The 14,528-nt window shown below is 50.8% G+C and overlaps 2 protein-coding genes across 2 annotated transcripts; both read left to right on the plus strand.

Annotated features, from left to right (window-relative positions):
- Nucleotides 1-2,157: 2,157 nt before the first annotated feature.
- Nucleotides 2,158-3,711, plus strand: LOC147596611 (uncharacterized). Its single transcript, XM_086769468.1, has one exon. The coding sequence runs from the start codon at nucleotides 2,158-2,160 to the stop codon at nucleotides 3,709-3,711; it is 1,554 nt and encodes a 517-aa protein (XP_086625594.1).
- Nucleotides 3,712-5,040: 1,329 nt separating this feature from the next.
- LOC147596612 (uncharacterized) lies at nucleotides 5,041-12,317 on the plus strand. The gene is made up of 6 exons (XM_086769469.1): nucleotides 5,041-5,385; nucleotides 9,325-9,485; nucleotides 10,260-10,407; nucleotides 10,742-10,879; nucleotides 11,323-11,499; nucleotides 12,156-12,317. Exons 1-6 carry the CDS (start codon nucleotides 5,041-5,043, stop codon nucleotides 12,315-12,317), a joined length of 1,131 nt encoding a protein of 376 aa, XP_086625595.1.
- The last annotated feature ends 2,211 nt before the right edge of the window (nucleotides 12,318-14,528 follow it).

Genomic DNA, 14,528 nt, shown 5'->3' on the forward strand with positions numbered 1-14,528 from the left:
GGCTCTGCCCTGAAGCAGGCCTCTTGGTCCCTCCTTCCCCCATGGTCTCCCCTCAGCCCTTCTGATGTTCTGCCTCCCTCGCCCAGGGCTGCTATCACTTTGGAACAGAGGAGGACAGCCCTGACTGCTACGGAGACATCCATGTCCCGATCCTGGGACAGCTGCTGGGACGTCTCATCCTTCTCAGCTCTTGCAAGGACGAAGACACCAGCTGTGCTGCTCTGGATGCTCTTCACCACCTCTTCAGTTTCATCCTGGAGCAAAGACGTAAGAGAAGCTGTGGCAGGCTGTGTCCCTCCACACATACACCTCTTCACACCTCTGCTTGTTTTCCTGAGCATTGCGATGGACTGTTCTTGTGCTTGCTGGAGGCTGTCCATGAATGTCAGCCAGCTTCCCTGACCTCCATGGCCCTTGGCAGCTGCTTTCTGTACAATCCCAACTCTATCATCTCTATCATTCTGCTGCAGAAGCTCAATGCTCACCTGAAGTACAGGATCTGTTCTCTGCTGCTCTCCTTAACCACTCCTCTCAGGATCTCAGACCTGGCTGTTTTGCGGGCCCTGCAGCTGTGTCCCAAAACCATTTTATCAGTGAAGAGCAGATCCAGCCAGGCATCATGCCGGCTGGTCCCTCCAGTGCCTGTAGCAAGAAGCTGTCCCTTCTCCTAATCCTTCCTCTTCATTTCTGAGTGTGAGAGACTGTGTCGAATGTTTGTCTCAACATTGTCGAAGCGTCAAACCATCACCTAAACAATGGTACATCAGTCAAACCATAGGACTGGAGTCTTCCTGTTTTTTCCTGCAAGATGATTCCTTTATCTTGCAAGCCAGTCAAGCCACAGGACTGGAAGCTTCCTGTTTTTTCCTCTTATTTTCCCACAAACCTGAATGCAGAGCTGATTTTGCAAAATTTAGCCTTACCCCTACGTACGCGCCCAGACCCAGGCCAGAAAAACAGAGGGGCCCAGAGACGGTATTGGGCATGCATATCACCGCCAGGTGAGGGGTGCGGCCAAGCAAACCCGCTCTTGGAATATGTGACGTGGATAAGATGAACGATAAAAGGACAGAAATGACCAACATCGGACGGAACATTTCCCCCACCGAGTCAACTGGACTGTCGGGACGCCGCAGCTCCGTGGTGGTAGCTATTGCAACTGAAACTCTTTTCCCTCTTTCCTTTCTTTCTCTCCTTTCTCTTGCATTTGCGAACTTCTTGTCGGGTTAATAAAGTTACCTGGCGCTTGACTCCGTTTTGAGTCTTAATTCTGTTCCCGAGAAATACGAACAAAACCACGCTCCGGTGTGTGTGAGGTTGGTCTAGCCGCCCCTAGCCTCCCAGACTCGTCTGAGGTCGGCTAGAACGCAAGGGGGCCTTCCTCCCACCCGAAATCGGAGCGTGACATTATTTAATTGGCGTAGTCGGCAGGATTCTTGGAGAAACAGAAAGTGTCCAGTTGCTTTATTAGAGACTCTAGTGTGTGCGTGTGTGACTGAGACGTACATTGGTACAAAGCGAGTGCGGAGCCCGGATCCGCGGTTCTGTTTGTCCGCGAGGAAAACAGCCGGAGAAGGACGAAGCAACAGAATTGGGTGAAAAACGAGTTTTGTTTTGGTTTTTTTTTGTGAGAAATTTGAAAGGTGTGTCCTCCTGAGAGTGTATGAGGGGAATTGTGGTAGAAATTTAAGGTGTGTCTCTCTCAGGACGAAATAACCCCTCTTGGTAAAAATAACTGAAATTTGAAAGTTGTGGCCTCCTGAGAGTGTATGGGGGGAATTGTGGTAGAAATTTAAGGTGTGTCCCTCTCAGGACGAAATAACCCCTCTTGGTGAAATAAGTGAAATTTGAAAGGTGTGTCCTCCTGAGAGTGTATGGGGGGAATTGTGGTAGAAATTTAAGGTGTGTCCCTCTCAGGACGAAATAACCCCTCTTGGTAAAAATAACTGAAATTTGAAAGTTGTGGCCTCCTGAGAGTGTATGGGGGGAATTGTGGTAGAAATTTAAGGTGTGTCCCTCTCAGGACGAAATAACCCCTCTTGGTGAAATAAGTGAAATTTGAAAGGTGTGGCCTCCTGAGTGTGTGTGTGTGTGTGGAATTGTGGTAGAAAATTAAGGCGTGTCCCTTTCAGGACGAAATAACCCCTCTTTGGTGAGATGGGTGCTTGCAAATCTGTAAATGTTCATGATGAGATCCCCACGACGGTATCGAATGGGGATTTAGATAAATTGGATGACCTTTTGGAAAATTACCATGCTCGCCCGTCCCTCCAAGGACAAGCATGGGTGAAAAATCATTGGTTCCAACCGCAGAGTATAGTGGATAGGATCATGATATTACAGAAGGGCTCTAAACTTAGGCCCGGGAAGGGAAAATCTATAGTTTGTGCTCTTTTAGGAGCAAGTCTGGCAGCAGCTATAGAAGATAGGAGGCAGAGATTGTGTCAAGATAATGCCGTGATAGACTCTTTGAAACTGCCAGTTGAATCCTTACGAGAACAATTAAAAGATACCCAGCAGTTGTTAGAGGAAGAGAAATACCGGAATGTTTTGCTAAAGGAAACTTTGAAGGAAGAATTTTGGAGAGAGAATGACTCCTGTGGAGAGGTGGAATTGAAGTTAGAAGAGAAGGGGATCAGACAAATCTATCCTCAGGAGGACTTGCAAAAAGCAAAAGAAATTATAGAGAATCCTCCTCACATGTATCCCCTAGTTAAAACTGAATATGTGTATGAGGGGGAAACCGACAACCGTCCCCAAGTTATTACTAAAGAGGTTCCGTTTACAGCAACTGAGTTGGCAAAATTAAGGAAGGATTTTGCAAGGACTCCAAAGGAATCAGAAACAGAGTATGTTTGGAGAGTGTCGTTGTCAGGGGGGGATGGAATCTTGTTGTCAGAAAGGGAAGCAGAAGGATATTGGGGTCCGGGCGTATTTTTAACTACCGATAATTATCGGGCCCCATGGTCTTTGACACAGAGGGCAGCATATTGGGCTGGAGGGCTGAACCCTTTGGAGAGAGGGGACCCCCTAGCCATCACAGGCACAGTGGATCAACTGGTAGAGAGTGTGCAAAAGGCTGCTTGTTTGCAAATGATGTATGATAGAGAGCTCAAACCTAACCAGGGCTCTCCAATGATGATGCCTGTGGATCCCGAATGGATGACTCCTCTAATTCGAGGACTTCCTGACTCCCTGAAACCCATTGGGATCCAGCTACAGGGGAAGATACAAAGTACCCCTGTAGCAGATAGACTTACTGGTGCTCTGGAGGGAACAGTGACCCCCGATCACAGAAGAACAGGGAGGAAAGTGTGGACATGGGGGGAAGTAGCACAAGAACTCATAAATTTTGGGAGAAAATATGGTCCCGTTGGTGGATTCGGGCAAAGAACCGAAACCAGAGCTGTACGAGCCGCAGAAAAAGGTGAAGGGCGGCCAGCACTGGTCAAGAAAAGTCCCGATTCTAAGTCGATCCGACTTACTGATTCTCGGAGAGGGAGACCCCTCAGCCGTCAGGAATGGTGGCAACTGGGGCTCCAGACAGGCATTCTCCGAGATTTAATGGATGAGCTTCCAACCCAGAAATTGGGGAAATTCATACAAACATGGTCAGGGCGAAAAGTCAATTTTGGAACAACCCCTAGTGCCCCACCTTTGATAGACCTTAGGGAAGAAACTGATGCAGAAAAGAGGGTGACGGGAAACTAGTTCCTCCATTCCCCGAAGGTGGGGGGGGAAATGGAGGGTGGATGTTTATAAAGCAACTCACCTTAAATATGAGAGATTTATTGATTACAGTGGCTGTAGGACCACAGGAAAAAAAAAAAACAGTAACCTTTTTAATTGACATAGGAGCACAAGTCACCGCAGTGATGCAGACTGAGGCAGAGCAATGTGGAATTTTGACTTTGTCGAAACAAGCAGAAACTCCAACCCCAGCGCCTCGTGCGCCCACCCCCTCCTTTCAGTCTCTCGGTCGCTTTTTCCTTTTTTTTTTTTTTCTTCCCTCTCTCTCCTCTTTCTCTCACCCGAGGCAAACAGAAGGCCCCCCGCCCTTGCGCCTCATGGCCGCTTTTTCTTTTTTTTTTCCTCTTCCTCTTTCTCTCACCCGAGAAGCGAGTTCTGTTTTGTAGGAGGAAGAAAGCACCAGACCAGAACCTGACACGCCTGCAGAGGAAGTGATAAAACCTATCAGTGAAGATGTTTGTAAACACTGTTTTTCTCTCAATTATATTGCTCTGGGGATTTGTCTGAGGTGGGGAAGAGAGGCCAGCTCATCCCCCCCTCTACCTTCAGAATTCCTTTGACAGTAACGAGTTTATTTTGTTAGCAAAATCTGTGAGTGAAACTTTTAACTTAAGCCATTGCTGGGTGTGTGGAGGACCTCTAGGACTATCAAGCTGGCCCTGGACCTCCATGCCCCTTACGCCAGGACAAATCATGAGCAATTACAGCGAGGTCAATAACACCACTTGGGACAATTCCGAAACATGGCCAATTCAGTTCCCTGCCGTAGGTAGATATTGCTTAAATCGCACCCAAAATGGAGCAGTCAGTGTGGGGGAAAGCAGATGTCAGTGGACACTCACATATAAGTTAATTAACAAAGATGTTAGTCTTAGCATATGGATGTGGGTTAATAAAGCCGGACGCAGTAAGAGTTTTGGTGGATTTTGGTCAAATAAAAATGAATCCTTTGACGCTTGGTGGCCCAACGGCAGAGGTTATATTCAAACTTGTGAGTGGAAAAAAGACACGGGTGCTTGGTACTGCACTGGGCAAACATATAGTCAGCTGGGAAAACGTAACACCACCTTCTTTAGCCCTTTGGGAGACTATAATACAACTTACTTGCAACATCCACGGACTGCAGCTGGACCGTTTGCTGGAGGGGTCAGAGCCAGAAAAGGACATTACTGGATCTGTGGACACACTGCCTACAAAATACTACCAGCAAACTGGTCAGGGGTTTGTTATATTGGAATTATCCGGCCTCTATTTTTCCTGCTTCCAGAAACAGAGAGTCCCTGACTAGGAATGAAACTGTATGATAATCTGGGTGACGAAGATGTTGCACGCAATAAGCGAGCTATCGAGATTGAAATAGGTGGAACACAAAAATGGGGGAAAAATGAGTGGCCTCCCGAAAGGATAATACAGCATTATGGCCTGGCCACCTGGAATCCTAATGACCTGATAACAGGGGCCCGGGAACCAATTTATAACTTAAATCGCATAATTCGTTTGCAGGCAGTTTTGGAAATCATTACCAACAAAACTGCTGATGCTATAGATCTCTTTAATCAACAATCTCGAGAGATGCGCACTGCGATCCTGCAACATCGCATGGTTTTGGATTATTTGTTGGCTGAAGAGGGACGAGTATGTGGGAAGCTAAATATTTCTAATTGTTGTTTAAAAATCAGTGATGTTGGTGAGGTGGTTCTACAACTGACCTCAGACATTAGAAAACTAGACCATGTCCCCACTCAGACATGGAATGGCTGGGATGGCTGGGATGGTGGTTTGTGGTCCTGGCTACCAGGAACACCATGGATAAAACGGCTTTTATTTTATTTGCTATGTGGGTTAGCAGCCTTAATGTTTTTGCCTTGTTTTATACCGTGCCTAATTCAATTAATCCAAAGCGTAGTGACTCGAATGCAAGCAGTCACCGTGACTTCACCCGATGGGGTTAAACATATCAGATTTGTACGGCAAACTGAACGCGTAACTGTTAAAATCATATAACTTTGCCATTTTTAACTGTTCTGTTTGCTATAGAGACTATTGGCTTTTGTCAGCCAAACCGCGTGGCAGTTTCCCCTTCCGCCCCCGCCTCCGCAAACTTCCCGCCTTTGCTTACAGATCCACCATAGAAGTGAACAAGAGACCTCCTGATGAACTGTGAAACTGAACTTTATTGTAAAACATACATTAACTAGACTAACAATAACTAACAACACACAAAACAAACAAAAAAAAGTGAAAACAGCTTATATACAACAATCGTAGTAGTAACAGTAGAGCAAAAAGCCCAACATAAAAAGAGCACCAAAAATTGCAACGACTAACAGTAAACAAATTAACATTCTCAGACACCCCCAATCAACCTCTTCAACACCTTCGCTGTGGGCAGCGCCAGCTCTCTCTCTCTCTGCCCCCGCAGCAGGTATCATGAAACTGGAAGTGGAACAGCAACAAAAGGAAAACCTTAACAACCATGAAAGTTAAAGGAGACCTCTTGAGATCAATGATACCTACCTCACTGATCACCTCGCGTGGTGATCGGGCGCTTGTTCAGGTCTCTCGTCTTCACCAAGCGGCGCCAGCTAATGATAAGAGAACATTACACCACTATAGCCAAGCAACAGGAAAAGTAAAGGAATAAAGGAAAAGAGAACACTTACTGCTGGTGCATCTGCCGACATCTTGAAAATGGGTGCCGCAGGTGGTGACTCCTGCTGCTCAGGTGGTGTGCGTGTGCGTGGCACCTTGCCGTTGCCCCTTTTATAAATTCCAAGTCTGGGATTGCGCACATGCAGTCCCCCCACCTTGGAAAGATCTAGAAACAGATCTTGGGGTTCGTATATGCAGTTCCTTCTTCCGGAGGATGTTGGTACTGAAGCGGGAATCCTGGGTAGTAATCCAGCTTGCCTTCAAGCCCACAGCTCCAAACTGGTGCAGGCGCAGTCACCCCATTTTTGGGAAAACACAGGAAAAAACACTGTCCCACTCCCGTGGAGTCTATATCAGCCACACCACAACTGGCAGAGAATGGCTCCAGATGATTTTCCAATTGATGACATATAAAATTTAAAAGTGGTCTATCTGTCAGATAGACAGATAGCTTTCCCCAAAAACCATGTTTGTTTCCCTCCTGTTTGAAGGCAAACCTGGAAACCTACCTAAAACTTGATTTTTAGGACTCACAGGGTGGGAAAAATGGTCCTTATATTGATATTTGAATCTACGTTTTTGATGATTAATATAGAAATTAATTGTTAACCTATTAATCTTTATTTGTGTTATATGTATGATTTTGAATAGGTTATTTGACATCATTGGATCTCTGAACATCATATCCACAAAGTGCTATATGTGAACTGGATTAAGATATGTTACTTGGGGTGGTCCATATTAAAAATGAAGAAACACCTCAACGTATCATACAACAATATAAACCCATTTTGTGGCCACATATAAGCATAACTAAGTCCCCTTACCCTTTCTTCCCACCCCCCCACCCCCTTTTCCCTTTTTCTTTTTTTTTTTTTCTTTCCTTTTTCCCCTTTCTTTTTCTTTTTCCCCCTTCAACCTCGGTGAACGATGCTGAGCCACAGGGTGGTATAGAGACTGAAAAGGTTAATTAATGTCTCAACATCGCTGGACGATGGAAAGAACCGAACCAGACCACCAGCAATAGAAATTATATGAGATGTTTGTTTGTTTGTTTCTTTTTTTTTTTTTGAAACCACCATGGATCCATGGGGTGATATAAAATTGACAGCAAATGTATAGTGTTATTGTTTATTTACTGTGTTCTGAGTTGGAGGCGTGGAAATCCACTTTCCTGCTGCATATCCAGACCCAAATTCCAGTGGACCACACAGCTACCAGCTCCACAAGGACCTAGTCGCCAGCTTCACCAAAAGGCAAAAAGTGAACTGTTTTGCTGAAGAAAAATGATCGCAAAAAAATGAACAAAATGCTTAACATTTTGATGGTGCTGTATCTTGGGACATTTATGAAGTGGTGCATTGCTATAGTTTTGTTGGTTTGTCTTTGTTTACCTTGTGATTGTCCTTGTAAACAATTACTTGCTTCTTCTGAACCCCCAGAGCCATAAGCCTCAAACTTGGCCTGGGACACATGCTTATATGTTAAAACCATTTACTCAGGTAAGATAAATGTTGTTAATTAAATTTAGATATGTTAAGATCATTTAGTTAGATAAGATATTGTTAATTAAATCAATGTATTTAGCATTTATATACACTAACTTGCCTGACAAACAATAATGTTTAGAACTGTATGTATCTTTTTTTTTCTCTTTCTCTCTTCTCTTTTTTTTTTTTCTTTCCCCTTTCCTCTATCATTTATGTCACCACAGAACCCCATCCCTGAGGCAATAATGTTGAGCCATGGGGTGGTGTGAGAGACTGTGTCGAATGTTTGTCTCAACACTGTTGAAGCGTCAAGCCATCACCTAAACAATGGTACATCAGTCAAACCATAGGACTGGAGTCTTCCTGTTTTTTCCTGCAAGATGATTCCCTTATCTTGCAAGCCAGTCAAGCCACAGGACTGGAAGCTTCCTGTTTTTTCCTCCTATTTTCCCACAAACCTGAATGCAGAGCTGATTTTGCAAAATTTAGCCTTACCCCTACGTACGCGCCCAGACCCAGGCCAGAAAAACAGAGGGGCCCAGAGACGGTATTGGGCATGCGTATCACCGCGAGGTGAGGGGTGCGGCCAAGCAAACCCGCTCTTGGAATATGTGACGTGGATAAGATGAACGATAAAAGGACAGAAATGACCAACATCGGACGGAACATTTCCCCCACCGAGTCAACTGGACTGTCGGGACGCCGCAGCTCCGTGGTGGTAGCTATTGCAACTGAAACTCTTTTCCCTCTTTCCTTTCTTTCTCTCCTTTCTCTTGCATTTGCGAACTTCTTGTCGGGTTAATAAAGTTACCTGGCGCTTGACTCCGTTTTGAGTCTTAATTCTGTTCCCGAGAAATACGAACAAAACCACGCTCCGGTGTGTGTGAGGTTGGTCTAGCCGCCCCTAGCCTCCCAGACTCGTCTGAGGTCGGCTAGAACGCAAGGGGGCCTTCCTCCCACCCGAAATCGGAGTGTGACACTGAGGAATGTTCCCATCTTCTTCCCATCACCCGTCACCCTTTGCTTTACATCCCTGCCTGCCTCCTCCTCCCCTGACTGTGGGTTGTCACCTCCCTCCTCACTCATTCCTACTTCCATGCTCTCTTCATCGCTTAGGAAGCGTCTTAGCAAAATGCTGTGTCTTACCGACTCTTCTGTGTTTCCCCTCCGTTTAGGCAACGCACTGCCAGAGGACCATCCAGAGTACCCAGAGTTACAATGGAGGTGGGATTCCGCGAGCATCTCGTTGCTCGCTTCAGTCGATAGCAGCAACATGATGATGGTAATGAGCTCCCCCCTTGCTGGGACTCTGGTCTGTGGCATTGGCAGGAGGCTTGTGTGAGCAAAGGGACCCAGAATCAGTGGAGCCCAGCCAAGCAGCACCACCAGGGCATTCGGTATGATTCATCTTGCCTTCTTTTCTTCCCCCTAGATGTTTGGAAAATGCCTCGAGCCTTCTGAGAGGACAGATGTCATCCTCATGGCCATCGAGGCCATGACAGACAACAGTGTTTGTGACAAGGAGTGGGCCAGCAGCATGCTGGACGAGGCCATGAAAAATCCTTATTCCTGGCTGACGGACATAAGTGGCCTGTGGCTGGATTGCCCAGCCCATGAGCCCTTTCAGGGCTTGCTCCTCCCTCCCTCCTTTCTTTCCTCCCTCACCCATGCCTCAACCCCTCCCTCCCACTCCCCAGTGTGTTGAGCACCTGCAGCTTTCCTAAGCCTAAAGAGAGGGAGGGGAAGGGCAGCAGTTTCAATGGCAGCAGCTGAGGAAATGGCTGTGCTCCAGTGGCAGCACCATCCTCACCTGTGTCCCCTCCAGGTGCCAAAGATCATAACTGGCATCCATGGAAGGAAACCTGGATGGCATCTGCGTGACACCAGCCCGGCAGAGCCTGGATGCACTCCTCTTCCTGGCCAAGTGGTGCCCCAGGGAAGCGGTCAGGAGCTTGTTGAAGTTTTATCCACCAGCTGACAGGTACTGGCCCAGACACCCTTGAGGGCTTGTTCCCTGTGGGGAAAGGGGTGCAGAGAGTCTGGCTGCCAGACCCATGGAAAACTGCAGGACATCCTTGAGGAGCTAGGCCCTCCTTCCTGCCATGCTTCCCAGCCCCAGAGGGTTGGCCAGGTCCACAGCAGTCAAAGCTGGTCAAGCCAGCCCACAGCCCCACCACCACGCTCCTCCCTGCCCTCCAGGGAACACCACCTGGGCCCTCTCCTGCCCGCGTGGGCAGGGCCCCTGGGCACCCTAAGCAAGGGGGTGGGCAGGGCCAGGGCTGCAGGATAGTCTGGGTCTGGCGAGGCTGGCCCTGGCCCAGCCCGGTGGTCAAGGTAACCCTGCTGACCAAACGCTCTGGCTTGCAGTGCTGCCCTGACCATGTGGGAGGTGATCTTCTCCCTGCCCCAGCCTTTGGAGAAAGTCTTGAGGGAGCTGCGCAGCGAAATCTGGAAGCAGCTGGTGTACAAGGTGTTCCATACCATCACAGACAACATCTGCATCCTCCAGCTGGCTGTGAGTGACCGGAGCAGGCCTTGCTCACCTGCAGCACTGTGCCTGCCCTCTCCCCTCCTATCTGCCCCCAGATGCTGTTCAGTTGCTCCTCAGAGGCGTGTGGGGAGGCTGGTGATGATCAGAGGACGGGAGGAGCCATCACAGACATCGTGCTGTGTGCGGCGAGGTGTAGGGCACTGGGGGATCCAAGAGGCCCTGCACAGGCAGAGCTGTCCCCAGGACGGGCTGTCTGACCCCAGTGCCCTTGCCCTGAGCTGCCAGTGGGATCGAGGAGCCGCTGGGTGTGGGGAGCCCTGCAGGCTCTGCCAGTCTTTCACTGCCGTCTTCGTTGCAGCTGCTGGCTGCTAGCGACGTTGGGTCAGAGGATTTTGCCGCCGTGTACAATGACTGGAGGTCTCTGCAGCACCCAAGCCTGGAGGTGCTCTCGCTGATGCTCCGAGGCCTTGTCACGCTCTCACAGAGACCTGAGCTGGTGAGTGGGGTAGAGTTGAGTGCAGCCAAGTTGGCAGCCTGGGGCTGCTGGGGCAGTGGGTGATGTGGTGGCTTGGCCTTGGCTGGGAGTCAGGAAGTGGGGTGATGGCTCCAAACACCTTCCCTTCATGGATGGGTCTGCTTCCTTCCTGGGGAGCTTTCCAGGCACAGAGGGTTACCAACCCATCGGCCCTTCGCGCTGGTCAGAAAAGGGGGTGGCTGAGCAGGGGTAGTCTTTGCTCTCCTACCATCTCTTCCCTCCCTCTGCTCTCCTTGCACCCCCATATGTGTGTCCATGGCCACCGCCAGCCAGGAGGCTGCTGCAGCTACTCCCATGCTTGCTGCCAGGAAGCTGGACGGGAGGCTGGTGCTCAGTGACCAAAGCATTTTGGCCAGGATGGTCTTTCACTGCTTCACAAAAAGGAAATGGTGTGTTTCACACAGGCAAGAAAAATGCAGGTCCTGCTGGAAGACCTCCTGGAGACCCTGCATCATGCCAATGAAGATATCCAAATGAAGGCCCTGCTTGTCTTCAGAAACATGCTGGGTTGTATGAAGAAGAAGAAGGCCAGCCCCATCGCTCTGCAGCTGGCAGAGAAGCTCCTGCCACTCTTCAACAATGTAAGACTGCTGCAGGAGCCTGAGCCAAAGCAACGGATATGCTGCAAGGACAGGTGCCGGTCAGCCCAGCCCTGTGGTCAGCGGTCGGGCAGGGCTGCTCCCCTCCTCACTCCCCTGGGCTCTGCAGCCCAGCACGGCTTCTCCCTGACAGGCTGATGCCTCTGGGTCACCTGAGAGCCTACGCTGGGGCCCAGCTCGGCCCCTGTGCACAGCACCAGCAGCCCAAGAACTGCTCTCAGAGTTTTGAGGGCCTCCTCAGCTGCACCGCCAGGCAGGACTGGGCGTTCTCCCCAGGCGCCATGGCAGGGTCTGAGGCTGAGCCAGCCGTGTGTGCGCCGGAGGGATTTTCACCAGCCAGCCTGGTCTTCTCTTCAGCCTGTCTCTGGGGAGCTCTGCACTGGCATGGCCGGTGTGGCTGATGGTGGATGCTGGGTGGCAAGGGGAGCACGTGGAACATTGGCACCACCTGACGGAAACCTCTTATGTGGCCTCTCTCAGGCCCAGGGCTATTCAGCCACAGCTGCAGATGTGGCCCCTGTGTTCAGAAACCGACCCTGGGGCATCTCCCCCCACATCAACCACGCTAATGCCCTTGTTCATCACGGGCAGGGAGTGGCTGTTGCTGAAGTCCCCCTTGTCCTCCTCCCTACCAAGAGTCCAGCCAGGTGCGGGAGCTCTCCATCAGCCTCTTCAGAGACATGCTGAAGACTGTGGTGGGGAGAAACCGGACAAAGATGAAGAAGGAAGTGCAGAGGGTCCTGCTCCCGCTCTTCCTCCGGATGAACGACGAGATCGGGAGCGTGGCTAAGGTGCAGTGACTGGTGACCAGTGTTGTGGGGAGAGGTGTGCTGACACCAGGGGCTCTTGTGCCTTCTCTGAGCCTTTGCTTCTCTTCAGGCCTCCAGGGAAGCCCTCCTAGCTGCTGCAGAGCTCCTGGGGCATAAAGAGCTCAAGGACCTCACCCAGACAGAGCAGACATGGAGGACTGGAGTGTGCTTGGTGAGAACAACCCCAAATCTTAGGATCCAGGCTGGACGAGGGCTGTGTTGTGTGCCCAGGACTGTGAGCTGTGCAGCTCTGCCTTCCCTGCTCTGCTCCAGCCCAGAGCCCAAAGCCTGGAGCTGCATCTTCCTTCCCTGCCTTCAAGCACAGAGCCCCCTGGGGCTCTTCTGCAGGCCTCTCTTCCTTCCTTGCTGCAACCTGGGTGCTGAAGTCTCTTCCCTGCCCCATCCAGGGACCTGGCAGCAGGACAGAGGGATCTCAGTACCTCTGGGCTCCCTCAGCCTCTGGCTCTCTCTGAACCCCAGCCCCACGGGGCTCCTGGCTGGAGACGGGAAATGCCAGGAGGGAACGGGAGTGTTGGTAGGAAGGGCTGCTCCAGCCGACTGGAGGGGTTGGTACCAGCCCTGTGCCCTTGTACTGTCTCCAGCTGGTGCACAACAGGAGCAGGGTGGAAGAATACCTGCAGCAGAGCCTGCCATACTTGGGGACTCTCAGGCCACCGTGCGAGAGGCAGCCGTCAGGTTCATCGGTGAGCCACAGCCCCTGGGGACCCTCTTCTGACAGCCTGGCCCCAATACCCGCTGTTGCACTGGCAACAAGGGGCAGCCCGTGGCTACCAGAGCCCTGAGGAGGGCCCAGACACCACGCAGCTGGGCTCGCTGGGAGCCTCGCTCGATCCCACCACCCTCGGGGACTGTCCTTCCCTGGGGTCAGCCCTGCTGAGGGGGAGGAGGGTGGGCAGCCACCTGGCAAAGTGAAGTTCTGACAAGAGATCTGTGCCTAGGGCTTGCCGCACGGCATCTGCGGGACCAAAGCTCGGAGAAGCTGTGCGATATCTGCAACTGTGAGGATGGGTGGTGCTGTGCTGGCTGGGGCTGGTGGGGAAGGGGACAGAGCCTGGGCAGGGTGCTGTCACACCTGGAACTGCTGCAGGAAAACACGTCAGGGGCAGAAGAACATGTCAGGTGGACACAGGGCATTCATCTCACCTCCTCTCCTGGCCAGGGAACGAGATGGTTGGGCTGGCATGGTCTGGAGGGGACTCCTGGGGGTCTCTGCAGGCAGTGGGGGTTCATCTCTGCTCTGCTTCCTTCTCTTGCAGCTCTTCTGCCCTTGAGGAATGACCCTGAACCCTCGATCAGCCACCTGGCAGCTCAGACCATCTTCATCCTGAACGATGAGATGTCAACATCAAGATGGATGCCAACATCAAGATGGAGCCTGCGGTCACTGTGCTGCTGGTGCTGCTGAGCCTTTGAGAGATTAAATTCTCCTCTCAAAAGTGGTCGTGTTAAAATACCTTTTTAAAAAATAAATCTGGAACAACAAGCCCAGTCCCATGCAATCCTTTGCCACAGGGCCCACCTTGAGGGTGCTGAGCAGACAGTGTCACTGCTGGCCTCTGCTGCTGCCTCAGGACTGAGGTATCACCCAGACCCAGGGTGTCCATGGAACAAAGCCCCAGCTGCCCCGCTAGACCACAAAACCCGGAGGGGAGGAGGATAGAAGCTGTACCCCAAGCTTCCCCTCCTGAGACACCTCAGGGTATGAAAAGGCACCCGTGTCTGCCAAGCTGGCAAGTCGTCCCATGTCCCGCCATCAAAACCCTTGGCTGTACTGGGATGGAGCTAATTTCCTTCACAGTACCTGATGTGGGGCTGTTTGTATTCCACACCATTTCTGTCAGGCTCAGGTCCCTCACTATCCAATCCATCCTCACGAACCACCACTGCCCTTCCCATCCTTTGCCACAACACACAGGTGGCATTCCCACCCCTGCCCAGTGTCCCTGAAATGCCCACAAAACATCCCATGAATCCCTTTGCTCCCTGACTTTGGGCTCCGTCTGTTCTGGTGGTCACTCAGGACAGCAGATGGGTGCGTCGTGTGGAGTCATGGGGCACCAAAGCCAGCTCGGCTCGGAACCAAGAGGTTCCCCTGGCTTTCTGGGTCCAAAGCGCCATTTGCAGCATCCAGCTCATCCTTCAGCACCCAAAGCCCCGTTTTTAGGCCCCAAATCCTCATTG

This window comes from Chlamydotis macqueenii, chromosome W (genome assembly GCF_036417535.1).
Source record: "Chlamydotis macqueenii isolate bChlMac1 chromosome W, bChlMac1.mat, whole genome shotgun sequence".
In the NCBI taxonomy this organism is placed as follows: Eukaryota; Metazoa; Chordata; class Aves; order Otidiformes; family Otididae; genus Chlamydotis; species Chlamydotis macqueenii.